Here is a 19,391-nt window from a genome sequence, read left to right on the forward strand (position 1 = left end):
GCACGGACTGCCCGGCAGGGAGGTGAGGAGGGGTCCGGGGCTGATGGACACCAACCCCCCGCGTTAAATTCCGAGCTGGGGCGGGCAGAGCCGCGCAGGTGTCGGCGCTCCTGCTTTGGGTGCCCCGTTGGGCGGCGGCAGGGGGGTGAGCATCCCTTCGTGCCTCACCTGAGGCGGAGCAGCCCCGGCGCTGCCCGCTCCCCCCGGCGCTGCGCTCTGGGGAGGGGGCGATGCGCCAACGTTCCTCCCCGCGCCGAGCCGGCTGCGCGCAAGTTACTCCCCCTTTCCCCGGCACTTTGCCTCCCTCCCCTTCCCCCCCCGCTCCAAAAGCCGGGCTGCGCCGCCGAGGCTCCGCCAGTGAAGGCAGCGCTGCCGGGGGAGGAGCTGGGGGGGCGGCGATGGAGCCGTGCGAGCGGAGCCGGCGGGCGGCGGCCTGAAGCCCCCGCCGGCAGCGGCAGCGGAGCCCCGAGCCCGAGCCCACCCTGAGGAATGAGCGCTTTCCAGGCAGACCTCCTCCTCCTGCTGCTCGCCTGCCTCCTGCTCAGCCACGGTAGGACCCCGGACTTTCCGAGCGGGGCGGACGCCAGGAGCCGAGGGGGGGTCCCCGGCTCGGGGTGGGGTGCGGGGGCTGCGTGCGGGTTGTGCGGGGGAGAGAAGGAGGATTGCAGAGTTTTCCCTCCTGCATCCCCGCCGAGGCAGCTTACCGTTCTTTCCTTTAAAAATAAGCAAAAAATCTTTAGTATGCAAATGAGTGCTTTCTGTTCCAGCTTGGTAAATTGGATCGGGTTTGTGTGTAAACACGGCTTGGCTGAGTAACAGCCCCGCGCCCACCTCCCCCTCGCCCCCATCGCCTCCCGGTGCTTCCCCCGGTGCAGGAGGGCGATGGATGCTCAGTTTCGGTGCCGCGGAGGAGCCGCTCGGGCTGGCGGCAGCGGCTCCAGCCCGGGGACAGGAGCCTGCGGCCGTGGAGCCGGGCTAGGGAGAGATTTGCGCCGGGGGGGTGCGAGGAAGGAGAGTTGCTCCCAATGCAGCCAGCCCGGGGGAGGTGGGCACCCTGCGGAGGTGTCACCGCCCCATCCCACCTCCCCACAGCGCGGGCAGGAGCGTGGGAATCCGCAGGAATTCACCCCGCAACTTTACAACCTGCTTGATTCCCACGCAAAAAATAAATGTTAAAAAAAAAAAAAATAGGATTAGGGAAGAGGGTGCGTTTTGGGAAGCTGTATCTGAAGCTGTATCTGACAAGCTGCTGGGTGGCTGCTCCCTGGACTATCTGTCACCTGTGGAAAACGCTGAGCTGCAGCCAGACCCCGGCTTCGCCTCTGTGCTGCTCATCCCCCCCCAACGCCGGTGTCAAATCCCATCTGTGTCACGCCGCCGTGGTCCCCACGCCAGCTTTTGTGAGGGTACGGCTTGGGGATGCTTGGGAAAAAAAGAAAAAAGGGATAAAAAAACCCCAAACCCACGCAGCTAGTCCATCTGTTGATTAAATGAAGGATAAAACTTTTGGAGAGAGTAGTGCTTCTCCACGGGCAGCTGGTTTTTTGCTCAGCCAGACAGTGCTGAACATCCCCCACCATACGCTGGGTTTCACCCTATTCCCCGAGCAGGGACGCCTTGTTTGTGGTGTCTGTGCTCCTGCTTATCCTTCCCTCTTTTCCTGGGCTCGGATGTGATGTTGGGCTCTTATACCGTCCTCCCTTTCCCTTTTCTCTTCCCTCACTCTCTGCTTGTACTAATATTCCTTCGGGGAGAAAGCTGTGTTTGCATTTGCCTTTGCTGCTGCACAAAAGAAACCCACTGTGTCCTCGGTGTGGGTTTCTGGCTGAACAAACCTGAACTCTCGCTGGTACAGCAGGGCAGCGGCGGGGCCGGGCGGAGCAGCAATTTTGGAAGCTGCTCCCGGCCTTCCTCATCCCTCGCTGCTCACAGGGACCCTGTCAGTCCCTTCAGGTCAAATGGCACTTTGCTGGCAGGGCTGGAGAAGTTTGTGAACGGGCTCCAGCCGGGATTTGTTGGTTCTTCCTTTTGCAGCCATGATTTTAATGTGGGTTAATGCACTTTTTAATAGCGTTGGCGTTGGGAAGCCACGGCGGCTCCTCGGCTCTGCTCCCTGAGCTCAGCTGGTTTGTCTCCTGCAGGATCGTGCATCTGCTACCTGCTTATTCATGCCGGGTTAGGAGGCACAGAGAGTGCCTTGCAGAGCATTTTCTCGGCTGCTTTCTCCCACAGGATGAGCCAAGAGCGTTTCTGTGGAGTTGCCGCTCTCCGCGCACCGCAAAGACGCTGTGGCAGCACCGCGGCTCTTCCCGTGCAGAGGATCCCTGATAGGATTTAATGCCCAGGGCTCCTTCAGCCACGCGGTGCTGTGGGGAGGAAAGGCCTGGATGGAGGTGCTGAAGCTGATTTTCCAGCACGTGTTGGGTTTGCCTCCCCTCCAGCAACAGCTGTGGTGTGTCCAGATGTGGTGACACTGGCTGGTGGTGACAGAGGTTGTCCCTAAGGTGTGGGATGCATGGGGCAGCCCTGCCTTGCTCAGGAGGAGCTGCTGGTCCAAAACTCACTTCAAGGGACCACTAAAATCACTTGGTTCTGCCCTTCAGGAGTTTCAGGAGTTCCTTTTTGTGGGCAAGGGTCAGGCAGGGCTGTGTTTTCTTGCCAAAGTGCCTTGAAGGGATTTGCCAGAATTAAATTCCCCTGAAACAAAGGCAGCAGGGCTGGAAGGATCACCTCTGCTGAAAACCCTACTTGGGATCTCTGGTCTGAACACTACTTTAAAAAAAAAAAAAAAATCTCCTTATCTCAAACCTCCCCAAAAGGACATTTTTCATCACAGGGTTTGTACACCTGTGCCCTTGGGTTTGTATTTCATGGGCATCCCGGTGATATCCTGGCATCCTGCTGCTCCTGCAGCCCATGCAGGCTGGAACTTGGGCTTCCAAAGGAGCTTGCAGGAGGAGGAAGCTGCTTTTTGCTCCAGTCTGGGGCCATGCTGCACCTGGGCACCCCAGGCATGGCTCAGCCTGGAGGGAGGAGGATCTATCCCACAGCTCACTGCTCCAGGGGACCTGGGCAGAACAAACTGCCTTCCCTGGAGCATCCTCTGTCTTTCCCCCTTGCAAATGGTCTGAAGCAGCCTGTGCTGGCTCTTTCTGAGGGTTGATATGTCAGTGCTCCAGGGCTGGTTTGCCCTGGTACCACTCACACCGAGCTGTCAGGGCCACGGCTTTGGTGGGAGGGAGAGAAAGTCCCAGCACAAGTGGCCTCCTGTGGAGATGGGATGTGTGGTACCCTTGGTGGGGAGGAATTGCTGCTGCCATCAATCTGCCTGCCTTTGCTTCTGCCTGGGGAATAACTCACCCGTCCCTCCCCTGCTGCAGTGCCAGCCAAACTGGGGGAGGCTGGAGACAACTGGGGAAGGTGTCTCGGTGTGGGAGGTGGGGCTGTGGGGAGAGCACCACTGAAGAGGCACCTGCAGCCACCTCCTCCTCTCGCTGGCCTGTACTAGATGGATTTGGCAGCATCTTAAATTTACCTTGGATGGGAAGATTTCTGCCTGTCTGGGGCTCTCTTTCCAAAGGCGTGTTTGCTTTCCCTCGGGGTGATGAATACCAAGTTCTCTGGGTGTTGCAGGGTATGTTTTTCTCCTTCACAGTTCACTTGGTTCCTCCCTGGAAGCAAATGCTTTACAATCTTCTGTCAGAGGGGCCATTATCAGCAGCAGTGGCTCAACTTCCCACTGGCTCAGCAGCAGCCCCCAGGTGGAGAAGGGTGAAATCATGCTGATGAGAGAAACCAGGCCAGTTCCACCCACCAACACTGATTGGGACCAAGAGATGAGGATTTTCACATCTTGGGGGTGGTTAGTGGGTGATGGGGAGGGAAAATACAAGGTTTGGGGTGCTGGGAGTGTGTGTGCAAGAGCTGGGGCACTTGGGGGGTTTCTGTGTCTGACAGCCACGAGCCTGTGAATGAAAAGCCTGGAAATCTGTGGTTGTGGTCCCTCTTCCATGTTAATTCCTCCTGCCATGTGGAGAGCAGGGCAGCTTTGCAAGGGGAGTGTGTTGGGCTGTTCCCAAACCCAGCAGGGGAGTGTCAGCACCGGGAGCTGTTCGGGAAGTACAGGAGTGGAAGCATCCAGCGAGCTTTAAAAATGATGGTGAGGAAGAGCTCCTGAAGCCCAAGAGGTCACACCTCAGGATATTCTGTGCTTCTGGGACTGGAAATGGTTGAGTAGAAGACAGAGATGGTTTGGAAAGTGCTTTGTGAGGTACTGCTGGTGGAAAGGTGAAGGTTTGGTGGGGGCAATGCATTCCTTCCGTGGGAAGGAAACTGAAATAAGCCTCAAGATAAAACTGGTGTTGTCCAGTCTGTGGTGTCCCAGAGGAATGGTGCAGAATTGCCTCCTCCAACACCTGTTTTAACACAATTTAGGCTTCCCATCTCCCATCTGTACCTCCTGCAGTGAGAGCCACGTGAGGGCCACTGATGACTTTGCTCAAATCAGCTTTTCTTGCAAGGTTTCAACTCGCAGAAAAGCACAGGAGGGCAGAGCTGGGGTTTTGCTCAGGTGCCCTGTGCCAGAGGGAGGGGAGCTGGGCAGATGTTCCTCCTCGGAGCTACATCCCCACCAACCTCCCCCTTCCAAGGTTAAGCAGAGGTGCCCAGGCAGTTTATGCACAGCACATCTCGGGCTGATGTCAATTATTTCTGTGCTTTCCTGTTGGTTTAGGGGACACCAACTGGAGTCTGAACGTGCCTAGAAATCCCTGACAGGTTCCCAGCACCGCGTGTCACCGGCTCCAGCCACTCTGTAGTCGAACTGCAAATGTTAGGATAAAAAAGCTCCGTGCTCTTCTTTCTTTTGTAGCTGTAAATAAAGGGGGGAGAGGCCAATGTGCCCCTTAGGTTGTGAGCTGGCTGAGGATCAAGGGCTTTGAATAAACTGTTTTCTTCCTGTGAGCAGCCTGTGATGGAGAGTGTGGCTGCTCCAAACCTCTGATTTAATGATCGGCTTTGCAAGTTTGTACAGTGCTCTCAGCTCCTCAGCACGCTGGGTGCAGGGGGCTTTATGGAAATGCTGCTGGAGAATTGGCTTTACATCACTTCCAGAATCCTTCCAGTAGGATTAAACAGCTTCTATTTCTTTATTTAAAGCCCAGCAAATTTATATCAACAATTGCTGAAGGTCCTAATTTATCTTCTGTTCAGGAGCAGTACAAATTTTTTCCTTTGGCTTCATTGAGAGGCACCTCTGGCCAAAGAGAGCAACAGAGCCACAGTGACCATGTACAAGCTTATTTTATAAATCAATAGGTAGTGAAACAAATTGGTTGTAAATCAGTCTCTTATTTGCTGAGATTTAAGGCCTTTGGTGGAGCTGTGAGTTTTTGAGGCGGTCTGCCCTGCCTTCAGGGCTGGCACACGGCCTGGCTCTTGCAGGGATGTGGGAACCCAGTACTCATTTCAAACACACCAGGAGAAGTGCAGGATTTCTTGCCTGGGAAGAAATAAAGTTTAAAACCTGTGCTCATCTTTTCAGGCAAAGGTTGAGCAGTAGGATCCTGGTGCTGCTCAGATCTCAGGGGTTTCCATTCCTCCTCTGCGCTGCACCTCATGGTGCATCTGTGCTCCAGACTGTTGGAAGGGGGAAGAGGAAAGTATCCATTTCTGAATTGTGCCTTGTGGCAGGACAGAGAAAATGCTGGGATTTGGTCTTGGAAACGGTGGCCTAACAGATGTCCTGGTTCAATATGCCCTTTGAGCGTAGCCGAGCCTGTTTATTCATTGCCTCGCTGGCAAGGCCCACACTCGAGTGTTTGCCTTTCCCTGGTGGCAGCAGCAGCCTCCGAAGTGGAGCAAAGGAGCTGGAGGTCACTTGGCTGTTACATGGCTCTTCCTTTTGCCGACTTGCATTAAACAGCTTAAAATCTAAATGTGCTTTTAGTGCCTGTGAGCGATGGGCTCTGGGCGTCCTGCCTCTCCAGTGTCACATGCTGGAGAAGTGGGAGGTGGAACACTCGCATTGTTAAATTCAGATGCTAACTTGGGGATAAGATCTTGTCTTAATGTGTTCATTCAACGCCCCCACTCGCAACAAAAGCTACAGCAGCTTTTGGTCTGCTGCGTTTGGGGTGGAGCAGGATGTAATTGGTTTTTGAGGGCTTTGCCATAACTGCTGCTCATTAACCATTGATGCAGGCACGGTCAGACTTTCAACTTGGATAATAGATGCGGTCTTTTGTTTGCATTTACTTTGCTGTTGGGTGGAATTGCCACGCAGGCTTCACATGTGTGTGGTCCTGTGGTGGCCAATTCACCTCCTAAGGGCTGCTGGATTTATCTTCTGGCCTCTGGGGTGTCATGCTCAATATGAGGCAAAGGCAGTGGTGAGCCCCCTGCCTGGCTGGGCCAGGTCTGGGAGGATGCAGCAGCACCTCCTGAACATTTCGGGAGCCTTCTGGGTGAGCAACCCCAACATTGTGGGAGGGGAAATAGAAACGGAGCAAATCCCATAATGTGGTTTTTCTGAGGAGCTCTGCCCAGCAGGACACGCACTGCAGGCGGGAGGAGCCCTGCTGATCACAGGTGAAATGTGCACTGCTGGTGGAAGGGATGAGCTCCCTCAGCCTTCCCCATGGGTGAGGGATCCGATCTCTGTGCTCTTGGCCAGGAGTGAGTGGAAGAAGTCACAGGGTTTGGAGCCCCACCTTGCATTTTGGGCAGCTTATCATTAACCTGATATCACCTAACTTGTTAAAAGGTCAGAAAGGAATGGCCTGAATCCCTCTCAGGTGCCTGTTGTCCTGTCCCCCTCCCACCCTCAGCATAAATGAGTATTCAAGCAGTCTGCTGCCAGTCAGTGAATGTCAATATTGGATAAGTGTTTCCTTTATATCACTGCAATTTAGCATAAGCTGCTTGGAAACAAATGTCTTCCATAAGCATGAGGTGTTTCAGTAAGTACACAGTCAACATTACTATGAGGATTAAATAAATGTCAGCCCCACTTGTATGCTCAGCAGCGAGTTAAGACAGCCGAACTTGCATAATGGCCAGCACGGCAGGAACAACAGCAGGGACTTTGAGAGTCTCTGGAAAAAGTGGGATGGAAGGAGCTGCTTTGGATGGATCTGAAGCCCCTGGATCAGAAGGGGATGTGGAGACAGGTGCAGGGGTAGCTGATGATGGGAAGGAATCCTTTCCTGTGAGGGTGGGGAGGCCTGGCACAGAGGAGCTGTGCCATATCCCTGGGAGCATCCAAGGCCAGGCTGGATGGGAACCTGAGCAACCTGGGATAGTGAATGTCATCCCTGGCCATGGCAGGGGGGTGGAATGAGATGCATTTCAAGATCCCTTCCAACCCAAACCACTCTGATTCTCTGGTGTGGAGTGCAAAGAGATGCATGGAGCTTCCTTTTGGACAACCAGGCCTGCTCTTTCTTTGGCGCTGGCTGCAAACCAAAGATGAAAACGTGGTTTGGCCAGTATTGGCTGGATTTGGTGAGGCTGCTGGCTCAGGAGGAGTAGGCTCCTCCTGCAGAGCTGCCCAGGTGACCAGTGCTGGGCTGGATCTGCCTCTGCCTTTCCCAGTGCAAACTGGAAGTTGCTTGGCTGCCACTGGTGAGGCCAAGGATGAGGCTCCTCGCTTCTGTGTGAGGAACTGTGAGCTCTGCTTCACCTCCAGCTCAAGGAGATGAGGAGAGGGTGACACTGGTCCATGCTGGAGCACTGTGGGGCCTGCAGGTGCTGCAGGGAGATTGTCACCTCTGGCTGCTTTGCCTTCAGGTGTTGGGTGAGAGTTTCTCTCTGCCCAGCATGAAAAGGCCTCTGGCTTCTCTAAAGGGATTAAAACCCAGCCAGCACATGGAGATGTTGCTGAGGCGGCTGAGACTTGACTCTTTCCCTCAAGCTGTCTGCAGGAAAACCCTGCTCTTTACCACTCCTCTCTTTGCATTTTCACCTGCCACTCTGAGATGTCGCTTGGTGCTGCCTCGGTCAGCCCATGACAAGTTCTGCCAGCGAGGAGAAAAGCGTGGGGAGCATGGTGGGGGGCTGAGCTGGCTGTGTTCCCACCCTGAGCATGCAGAACCGCTGCTCTCTCCCCAGCTGCCGAGGCGCTGACTGCAGCCACTTGTTCCCAGCTGCACAAAAATAACTGGAGACAAACCCGTTATCGCTCGGATGAGCCTTATCAGCTCCTCTGATGTCTGCGAGCTCTGGCTCCCCGCGGAGTGTGTTGGGTGCCGGCCGTGGCTGCTCCAGGTGACCCGAGCCGTGTCCCAGCCTGTCCGGCTGTCGCAGCTTTCCCGAGATTTCCGCCTCCTTGCGCAGCGCAGGAGGACACGGGGGATGGATGTCCCCGTAACCCGGGCTGAGGATCGGAGCTCCGGGGGAGCACGGGGCAGGGATGCCCGGTGTTCGGGCTCCAGAGCGGTCACCTGGCGGAGCCGCTGCAGGTTTCTCCCTCAGCGCTCCCGTTCCGCCTGGCGGTGGCAGCAGCCGCGCTCGCATGGAGCCGAGCGCTGCGCTCCCACCTGCGAGGCACTCCTAGAAAGGTCCAAGGTGACCGCCGGGCTCCAGCGCTGGGGGATGCGGACAGCACCGCGCCTGGCCTCCCTACGGAGAGGTGGTTTGAGTGCTGGGCTGGGACGGGAGCTGGGGACACTCTGAAGTGTTCACCCAGCGTGTGGTTGGACACTGTCCAGGAGTGTGGGAATCCAGGGCTTCCCTCTGGCTGCCCTGGCAGGTCTGGGACCCTGGCAGGGGTCAGGAACCCCCCTGGACAGAGCCCCGAGAGACACTGTCTGTGATCTCTGTCCACGGAGAGGAGTTTTCAATCTTACAGGATGAATTACAAGCTTTGAGTGTTTGATAAGAGTAATAATTCAGTGTGACACGGGTGCAAAGGTAAAATTTTAGATTTCTAGATTAGGGGTTCAGAGGGGACAAGATGGAGGAAATTGGGTGTGTCTTGTCCTTTTTCTCCTTCTTCATGCCCTCCATGTTTCACTGTAGTGTTGTCATTTTTCTATTGGTTTAGGCTGGGGACACACTGTTCAACATAGATTATAGATATTGGCACATTATTGTAAATATAGTACACGCAGTTTCTGGTATTTAATGTTTGTACCATCCCACTGAGGGCAGAGCCCCACACGCTGCCCTGCAGGACAGAGCTGCGGCAGGGCAGCAGAACATGTTAGAGATAAACAGAATAAACAACCTTGAAACCAGCACAGACGAACTATGGCTTCTTCTTTGGCAACGGGGCAGAAAGACAAAGACTTTCTACAATCTCGGAATCACCAATACCCACAGATTCCGACACAGGAGGAGCCTGAGGTGACCCTGCCTGGGAGCACATCATGTGTGAGTGTGTGAGTGCCGTGGGCTGCTCCACAGGCAGGAAGGGTTGGGGTGTGGAAGGCGTATTGCAAATGCAGGCGAACCCAATGGGAAGAAATGACCATGTCTGACTCAATTCTGAAGGCTGAATTATTTCTTTATTATAACTATGCTAAAATACATTAATATACTGTATAAAAGGAAGATACTAAAACTACATCCTACTTTCTCTGACTCTTTCTCTAACACAACTCATGACCCTCTCCCAGAGTCCAGCCCCGGGTGGATTGGATTGGCCATCAGGCTCAAACAATCCTCACCAGAATCCAATCAAGCACTCACTCCAGATAAACAATTCTCCAAACACATTCCACATAGGAAAAACAAGGAGAAGAAATAGAAATTGTTTTCTCTTCCATTTCTCTCTGTGCACCTCTATGAAAAATCCTGAGAGGGAGAGAAATGTGCTTGCCACAGAAGGGGATGTGGAGCTGTCTGACCCCACTTTGTGCCCCCCACAGCCATAAATGTACCCAAGGTGCTCCACCCCTCCATGAGCAGCTGCACCCCTGCCTGTGGATCCGTGTGGGATAACCTGCAGAGGGAATGCTGCCGCTCCTGGTCAGCGGTGCTGTGCTGCTCTTGCTCCCCCCAGGAGCTAATCCCCGGAGTGTGATTCAACACTCACCTCTTTTCCTTCTGGCAGTGTCTTTAATAAGCCAGAAGTGACGGGGCCACCCCCCATCCTCCACAAGTGCCGGAGAAACAGAACCAACAGATGCTAAAATTAGGCACAGCTGTTTGCAGCGTTTTGTCCTCCCAATCACAGAGTCTGACACTGTCTGTGCTTATTCCTCATCTTGTCCAGACACTGAAAAGGTTTAAGATATCAAAGCTTGGAGTGGCTGTAAATTAACTCTTTCTCTCTGAGCTGAAGCCTGACTTACTGATGATAGATTTCTTGTGATTTCCTTTATTTGCCCTTCTAGTAATGGGAATTGCTAGGGAACAAGACAGGGTCTTCTCTCTGTACCTGGGAGACAACATTGCTGGTTTGGCCTGCTCAGGAGCTTCCCCACCAGGGACCAGGGGGAACATCTTCAGTCCTGCTGTCCCTCAGCCTTTATGTGCCTAAACCCTGTTCTGTGTGCAGCAGGGACAGCCCAGCTCAGCCTCTGCATGGCCATTGTCATCTGCTCTTGCTTTGGTGAGGGGCAAGATTTTCTGGGCATTTCTGGGGCACACAGGCTTTGGGTGTCGGGGTGGGTGTCACCCCAGGGCTGCTCTTTCCCTCCCTGCCCGGTGTGTTTGGCCTGGCAGTGGCTGTAGGGAGCATTTTGGGAGGAGGTGGCTGTCTCTGTCACCTGCCACCCCTCCGAAAACATCCGTTCCCCTCCACTGGGGTGGCACTAAAGTGGAGCTGTAACACTCTGGAAAGGGCAGCAGGAGGAATTTCATGGCAGAGCAGAAATGTCTTTTCTGTCAAGCCTGGAGCAGTGTACATGTCCCTCCTGACAGATCTGCGCTGATGGCAGCGGCTCAGCTCTTGGGCTGGCTGTGTCGGGGTCTGCACGGGGTTGTGAGTCTGAGGGGTCTTTTTTGTCTCTGTGTCTCTCTCCTGAGGCAGCAGCGCCTGCTGAAGATTCCTCTTGCTGCGGTCATGCTTAAAATGATAATGTTGGTTTAAGATAGACACTTGTGATAAACTGGGGAACACGGCGCCCTTTGAAATCCTCAAAGCTCTCTCTCATCAAGAGGGCTGGCTGGAATGGCAGCAGGCAGAGCATTCCAGGCTGCTCAGATTGCCACGATCCGTGCTGACCTGCTCCTAAGGATGCTGTGCATCGAGAGAGCTGCCAGCCCTCAGCCTCCTCCCCTCCTGACTGCAACAAGGGGGTGCCTGCCACCCTTGGGCAGCCTCTCCGTGCAGCTTCCTGTGGTCTCCCCAATTGCCTCCTTTCACTCTTTCTGTGTTGGAAGCAAATCAGCATGGGAAGTGCTAAAGGAAGGCTGCTTTTCCCTGGGAAGGAGACGGGGGAGGAGTGAAACATCTCAAGGAAAAGGACCACGAGCGAGTGCCAAGGGGCTGACGGCCCTTGGCAATCTCTTTGCAGGGGTGGCTGTAGCAAACCTTTCATCCAGCACACTGATTTTTTCCTGCAGCAGGGAGGTTTCTCCCCGTGGTTTGGCTTTCTCCCAAGGATAGATAGAAATCCGTGTAGTGCTCTTAACCCCTGCAAGTTTCTGCTGACTTGAGCAGATCGGAGTTGTTGTCCCAGTGGGAGCATCTTGTTCAAAATCAGGAAGAAAAGTTGAACTTTTGAAACTCATAGAGCAGGAAACATTCAAGAGTTAGGGATTGGAGACTTGGAAGTATAGTTGGCAAAATACCATGTTTTGATATCTGAAATTTTAACATGGAGTTTAGTAAGGGTTTTTTGAACAAAGGATGTTGAGTATCCCTGTGGTGGGTAAAGGGGAAACTGTTGCAAAAATTATTTGTCTGCTGATTGCTGTTTTTTCTCTGGGACTTGGAAATGGATTTCAGGTCTCTTCTTGCCTTTGGCCTGGCCAGTGAGCCACCGTGGTGGCTCTCTGAACATCCCAATTTGTCACAGTATATTGAATTCTAAACCAGTGTTAATCTGATCTGTGTGTCTGTAAAGCATCTTGTGTTGGGTTTGATAAAATTAGGTTTTATTGTCTAACACAGTTTATTTCTCTTGGTCTGCTTGCGTGCTTTTATTGCCTGTTCTGCTCTGCACCATGAGGCCATTGTGTGCCAGCATCTGCCTCACTCACTCAGCTCTGAAAGCCCCTTAAAATCAGCCCCTAATTCTTGGAAGTATAGAAAGACTCTGAGGGTGCCAATGATATCAGTCTGGCACTGGTGCATTGAGCAGGTAAAGAAAGGACCTAAGAGGCAATTGAAGAGATTGATGGGCAGTAATGGGGATAATTGTAATTTTTGTCCTGTGTTTTTAATAAAGTGATTGACGACAGGCACAGCTGGAGCCCCCGTGCGGAGACCAAGAGATGCAGTTAAATTACAGAGGCTTCTTAACTTAATGAGGCCAGGTAATAAAAATGAGGCATAATGAGCAAGGTATAATAGTACTATTATGCTTAGAGTGCTCTCACCGAGGGCTGAGCAGGTGGTGCCCGGGAGAGCTTGGGATGAGCTCACTGCAGGAAGGGCTTTCCTCCCTGGGGAAGGATCAGGAGTGGGAGACTTGGGAAGATGAGAAGTGGGAGACTTGGGAAGGATATTGGGTGATCCCCACAGGGAGGAAGGGCTTTTCTTATTAGGGGAAGATGAGGAGTGAGAGACTTGGGAAGATGAGGAGTGGGAGATTTGGGAAGGATATTGGGGGATCCTACCGGGAGGAAGGGCTTTTCTTATTAGGGGAAGATGAGGAGTGGGAGACTTGGGAAGGATATTGGGTGATCCCACTGGGAGGAAAGTCTTTTCTTACTGGGGGAAGATGAGGAGTGGGAGACTTGGGAAGGATATTGGGCAGCCAAGTGCTAACCCAAGACTGAATGAGCAGGTGGAGCACCAGACTGGTTGATCCCTCCCATGCTTCTGGTTGTATTTGTGAGATTTGGAGCAGCTCTGCTCCAGGTTTTATTCACTTCATGTAGCCCTGAGGGAGTCCATGTGGCCCTTGTTGCTACACAGATGACATGGCCAGAGGGTGAGAGTTTGTGACATGAAGGAAAAGCAATGGAATGTAACAGCCTGGAGGGAGGATGTGCAGGGAATTGGTGGATGGGCTCAGGAAGGTTGGCCAGGGCTTCACCAGGCTCATGCCACACCTTGATTTGCAGCCTTGGCAGGGATGCTGGATTGGGACCTTTGTGGGGGTGGAGATAGGAAGAGGATTAGTGTCTGCAGAGCAGTTGGGTGTCTGCCGCTGCTAAATGTGGTTAAACTTGAGCGACTCCTAATCTAATAATGAAAGGAAGAGAAATAAGTGTTCTCAGTGATGCATGCCCCTCACGGTAAGTACTAATTGAAAACAGATATTTACTTTAAAATGAAAATGTAATACGATAATGGTGGGTTGAGAATTTCACACACGTAGGAGGGAGAGATGAGCATGCACAGCCTCCCATCTGCTCTGCCCAGGCTTGGAGTGTCCCTGGGAGCAGGATCTCCCACACCACCGGCTGCTGGGCCTGGGAGCTTGGACAAAGGGCCTTGGGCTTGTGCTGGAGCAGAGCTCAGCCTTACTCAGCTAAAATCAGCTCCGTTGGGGGTCTCTTGGGATGACCTTGATCTGCAGAGGACCTTCCAAGCTGGGCTTCTATCTTTCCTCCCACACCTTGCAGAGCCTTCCCAGCCAAATCTGCATGGGAGGGAGAGGTGGAATAGACTGGGGGAGCATCACCTCCCTTGTCACTGAGATGGGGACAGTGGTGGTGACCCTCTTCCTGATGGTCTCTGCTGCTTGAGACACCCCTTGCTGTCCATTTCTGGCTGTCCTGAGCCATTTCCCTGCCTTGGTGGCTGGACCTGGCTAATGGTGCCTTTTGGGGCTGCTGAGGAGCACTGGGGATGCTTTGCTCCCTCAGGCCAATCTGAATGTGTGCTTGGGGACACGGTTAGCTGTGAGTGCCGAGACTACAGCACCTCTTGGTGTCTGTTTGCCCTCCCCTCCTCTCCCTGAGCCAGTTTCAAGCCAGCCGTTGCTCCAGAGCCGGAGTCAGGATGCTTTTCCAAGTGTTTGCAGCAAAGCTCAGTGCAGTGTGACTGGTGGCCATTAAAGGATCCTCCCCAACCAAAGCCCCCCCAGCGCTGGAGTCTCCTGAGGGAAGTAGCCTGGCCCTAATCCCTTTGTGCAGAGTTCCTGCTTGTTTCTTCCTATGGGTGCATTTGTATAATTTGCATTTTGCACTCTGATCGTATGCATAGAATTCAAATTGAAATGGGGCTTGAATACATTTGCATGCTAATGAGGCAGTGGCTTTATTTATTTATTTGGAGCCCTCTCAGGCAGGCAGCCGTGTGCCGGGGAGCAGCTCATCTAAGTCTTGTGGAGACAGAGCTCTGTGGCAGCACGAGGAGCCTCAGCTTTGTCCCAGGACCTACCTGCCCCCTGTGTGTGTAAACAGGTGAGGCTGGTGGGCTCTGCTCCAGCACCCTTGGCTCAGCCTTTCCAGCCTTTCTCACCCTGTGTGGAGACCAACAGTTCCACCCCTGAACTACCCAGAGATGCCTCTTGAGGTCATGCCAGTGTCCACTGGGTGTGGGTGAGACATTTCTGTGTTGGGTGCAGCCAGCAGGAGCCACTTGATGGTGACTGCAGAGGTGCAGGGCAGAAGAACCAGCGCGTGTCCCCGTTCTGTCCTTGGCTTTGGGGTGCTGCTCAGGCTGCTGCCCACAGCTCCCTGTGTTCCTTCTCTCTGTTATGGGGCTGGATGTTGCACAGGGCCTTGGGCTGTGCTGCCCATCCAGCCCCAGCTGCTGAGCCCAGCTTCCCTGGGTGCTGCCCCGCTCCACCCATCCGTGCTCCCTCAGCAGGAGCCTCCCAGCCTCCTGCAAAGCAATAGCAAATAAAGTTTGGAAATGTTGAGAAGGAAAAGCCAAGGGCTGGGAGAAAATCAGTTCCCAAAACTCTGCAGCATTACTGGGAGGGGAAGAAAGACACCAAAGCCTCCGAGTTGCAGCACCGAGTCCCTTTGTGCCCCAGCAGACACACCCAGAGCACAGCTCTGTGCCCGGCCTTTCCGTGCCAGCTCTCCCTCCCCGATGACTCCTGCTGCAGCTGAGCTCCTCGCTGGCACAGGGAGCACTGGCCAAGCCAGGGCTCCTGAAATGGCAGCAGGAATTGGGTCACATCGTGGTGCCCCAGGAGAGGGAGTTTCTCTCAGAGCAGTCTGGCTTCCCGTTATTATTTTACAGAGGATGTTAGAGGTTGATAAGGGAGCCATTCTGACTGCCAGTGGGGCTTATTTGGGGCTTATTGTGTGCTCCAGTTTGTATTTTAATATAGTCAAAGGTGACTTACAACTTTAATATTAATTTTAAAACTGATTGCTCGAGTTGGTTTTTTATCTACGTTAAACCAGATTAATCTCAGCCTTCCTTGATCCTGTTGGCAGCTTCTCTCTCCCTGGCTGGAGCCACACGTGGTCTGTGTTGCACCAACAAAAGCTGAGGAGGAAGATGTTTTTGTGGCAATAAATAATTGTCGCAGGGCTGCTTTTCTTCCAGAGAAATCTCGGTTCTACAAGCTCGACAAAGGCATCAGTGGGAGCTCTTGCTTTTGTCCAAGGCTCTCCTCCTGAGCGTGCAGAGCGAGCTTTGCTGAACAACACCTGGCTTTGTGCTTCCCATAGAAAGCTCCTCCTTGCTGCTGTGTTTCTCCCCGGTTTTCCAGGCGCTCCAGAATCCGTCTCCTCCTGTGCTGCTTTGTGCCTCTGGCATTACAATTCCTCACAAGCTGGCTCTGCTGCTGGCAGGGTGTTTCGTGCCTGAGGTGACAACATTGTGTGGGTTGGGAAGGTGGCCTTGGGGCAGCAGGGTGTGTGTGGAGCTGGGGTTGGTTCCTTGTCCCATTTCTGGCTCCTTGAGCGCCCTTGGGTAAGGCTGGAGGAGCCAACAGCAGCCAGAGCTTGGTGAAGTTCTGCCTCTGGGTACCTAATTTGTGGTGGTTTGGGCATTTTCTGGGTACTTTAAGTCAATGTCACACCTCTCCAGGTGGCCACTTGGGTACCCAAAACTGAGTTGCTGTCATCAAAATTCAGCATTAAGCTGGGCTGCCCAGAGTGGAGGCTCGTGCTCTCCAGCAGTTTTCTAGGCAACCCCAGAACATTTTGATTTGGAAGAGACCATAAAGCCCACCCAGTTCCACACCTTCCACTAGACCAGGTTGCTCAGAGCCGGTGTCCAGGCTGGCCCTGAACACTTCCAGGGATGGGGCATCCCAAATGATGTGGTTTAAGTGAATCCCCTTGACTTGCCCATTGGACTTGATGACCTTAAAGATCTTTCCAGCCGTATCGATTCCGTGATTCTATGACATAGTGACCAGTCGTGCTGCTGTAAATGCTCTGGACCTCAGACCACCCGTGTTGGTGCTGCCAGTCTGTGGAGCATTGGTGGGTGGATGATCTTTGTAGTTGGAAGATCAGCACCAGTGCCCTGGACACCCGTGGTCATAAAGCTTTATGTCCTGAGCATCAGCCAGGCCAGCCTGGCACCAGTGAAATCTCCCCAAATACTGAGTTTACAGTACGCCATCCCAGTACCCCTGGGAATGATTGCTGGAATCAAATGCTCTGTAAACAGCCTTTAAATTTTCATACTCTGTGTGTGGAAAAGCACTTCACTGATGGTCCACGTTCTCCAAAATACCTCCCAAATGCTGCCTGTACAATTTCTCCTGCCAGCCTTACAAAGAACTGCGTTTCAGAGATTGTTATTCCGTGCACAGTGCTGTAAATAAACATGCTGGATTGGTGGGCTGGAATTTGAATGAGCCGAGTGGATCTGACAGTGGCACGTGGGGGGAACTGAGGCACAGAAGGCTCATGTGACATCCACGAGAGTTGGTGTCACAACCTGGGGGAAAACAGGAGGATTTGTTTGCTACATCTGCCCCGGGTCCGTCTGTTCCGTTTCAGCCTGAGGTGGGGGAGCAGCAGGTACGGAGATAAGACAGTGATAAGACTGAAGAGCCACTAAAGGCAAGACTTGACTCCGTGTGAGCGAATGCCGAGCAGCAGCCGCATAAATCCCATTTGTTTTACATTTCAGAGCTTAATGAGACAGAAATCGCATGGCAATTGTCACATGTGAAGGCAGAGATTGCCGGTTTGCATTTAACTAAAGCAAGCACCGTATGCAGCACCGGGATCCTCACTCCAGCTTCCATGGGGAGTGCTCCTGCAAACTGCTGCTGCCCTGCAGCTCAGCACCAATCCTGGCTGGAAATACCCCCGCTGGCAGCTACCCCACGTTCTCCCGGATGTCCCCAGCCTTCTCCAAAATACTCAAATGTCACGTTCTTTGTATAGAGAATGGCTGGGTTGGAAGGGTAGTCAAGTCCAGGAACTGAATTCCTTGTGGTTTCTCCAGAATGTGGGTACTGAAAACCTCCTTTTGGAATGATCTGTAGGAAGTTTAGTAAGACTGAGGGAAGATGCTGCAACCTCCAGGACCAGGCTGGGGATGAAGGGCTGGAGAGCAGCTCTGGGAGGAGCACTCGGGGTGCAGTGGGTGAGAGCTGGACAGGCCCTGGCCCAGAACCCCCCTGTGCTGGGCTGATCCCCAGCGTGGGCAGCAGGGCAGGGGGGATTCTGCCCCTCTGCCCCCCAGCACAGACCCACCTGCAGAGCTGCCCCCAGCTCAGGGCTCCCAGCACGGGAAGGAGCTGGAGCTGCTGGAGCCAGTCCCGAGGAGGCCACGGAGATGCTCCAAGGGCTGGAGCCCCTCAGCTCTGGAGCCAGGCTGGGAGAGCTGGGGGTGCTCACCTGGAGAGGAGAAGCTTTGGGGTGAGTGAACTGTGGCCTTCCAGAGCCTGAAGGAACTGACAAGAAAGATGGAGAGAGACTGGGGACAAGGAATGGAGGGACAGGACAGGGGGAAATTACTTCAAGCTGAAGGAGGGTAAATTTAGATATTAGGAAGAAGTTGTTCCCTGTGAGGCTGCTGAGGCCCTGGAATGGATTTCCCAGAGCAGCTGTGGCTGCCCCATCCCTGGAAGTGTCCAAGGCCAGGTTGGACAGGGTTTGGAGTAGCCTGGGACCGTGGAAGGTGTCCCTGCCCGTGGCAGTGGGGTGGAACTCGATGAGCTTTAGAAGGTCCCTTCCAACCCAAACCATCCCAGCATTGTGTGTGCCTTGTCCTCCAAGGGGTGGAAACTCTCCTGGGAATCATCTCCAAGCTGCGTTAACCATCGAGCTCTCCCTGGTTTGTCACTGCAGACCTGTAGCTCTTTCAGATGAGTTGAACAATAGAAGGATATTAGTGCCAAAAATGCATTAACTCGGGTAACTTCCTTCATCTCTGCTAATTTGTGCCTTCGCTTTCCAGATAATGTTCATAAATTGCTAAAGCAGTGCTTTAATATTAACATAAGCTGCAGTCTCTGTGACAACTGTTTCAGAATGGTCTGTTTGCAGCTCTGAAATGGATTTTTTTTTCTTTTTTGCCCTTGTCTGTCTTAACTGAAAAACTGAAGAAAACATGCTGTACTGGGTTAACCAAAGACATGAAGAAAAATATTTTTTTCAGGTCAAATAAAACATTTCATTAGATACAATATGTTATTTTATTCAGATTTTAAAAACCTTTTTTTAAAGTAAATTAACTTCAGAGGTGCCTTGCAGGGGAAACGTCTAAATGTTTCATGTAGAGGAGAAAATGTCTAAATAAACCATTCACTTTTGACACCCACTCCTCCCCTTTCTGGCCAAATGGGCTTGATGGGAGCTCATGAACATCTTTGCATGACCCACATCTGTGTTGGAATTATTGTGCCAAAGATACAGGGGGAAGAGTTAATGAGTCATTTTTTAATGGGTATCTCAGTAGGTGAGAGAAGGACCGAAATTATCCATTTGAAGGAATAATAGGACCCTGGTTGGGTGACTAAACCCTGCTCTTAATCATTCTGGGGGCGGCAAAGAGGGGAAATTGGGGGTTGGATCATCCTCATTAGATAAGTTGGGGGTGAACAGAATTTTGCAGCTGGCCTAGAGCTTTGGAGGGGGATGAAGGATGGAGGGATGGGATGAAGGGAAAAAGTTCTTCCCCAGGAAGGTGTCAGGCACTGATCAGGGAATGGGCATGGCCCCGAGGCTGCCAGAGCTCCAGGAGCCTTTGCACAATGCTCTCAAGGACAGGGTGGGATTGTTGGGGTGTCTGGGGTTGGACTCGATGATTCTGGCGGTCCCTTCCAAGAGAGGGAACCAAACCCAGCTGACAATCCCTGGTGTTGATCCTTCCTCACCCCAAGGGGCCCCGTGAGGCTGTGGCTGGTGGTGTGCTGGGTTCCAAACCCTGCTCTTTCACCAGCAGTCCCTTCAGAGTG

The 19,391-nt window shown here is 53.1% G+C and overlaps 1 protein-coding gene across 6 annotated transcripts in view; it reads left to right on the top strand.

Moving 5' to 3' along the window:
* Positions 1-263: 263 nt before the first annotated feature.
* The window catches only part of KIRREL3 (kirre like nephrin family adhesion molecule 3), a 385,643-nt gene continuing 366,515 nt past the window's right edge, over positions 264-19,391 (top strand). For 2 of the 6 annotated variants that reach the window (XM_030290681.4, XM_030290682.4), the window contains exon 1: positions 267-550. In XM_030290681.4, the coding sequence (XP_030146541.1) occupies positions 490-550 (61 nt within the window). In that variant the 5' untranslated portion in view covers positions 267-489. Of the gene's footprint in view, positions 551-19,391 lie in introns of all 6 variants that reach the window. The other 4 variants (XM_030290683.4, XM_041720899.2, XM_072918286.1 and 1 more) reach the window with 3 other exon arrangements.

The sequence above is a fragment of the Taeniopygia guttata genome, chromosome 24 (genome assembly GCF_048771995.1).
Source record: "Taeniopygia guttata chromosome 24, bTaeGut7.mat, whole genome shotgun sequence".
Classification (NCBI taxonomy): Eukaryota; Metazoa; Chordata; class Aves; order Passeriformes; family Estrildidae; genus Taeniopygia; species Taeniopygia guttata.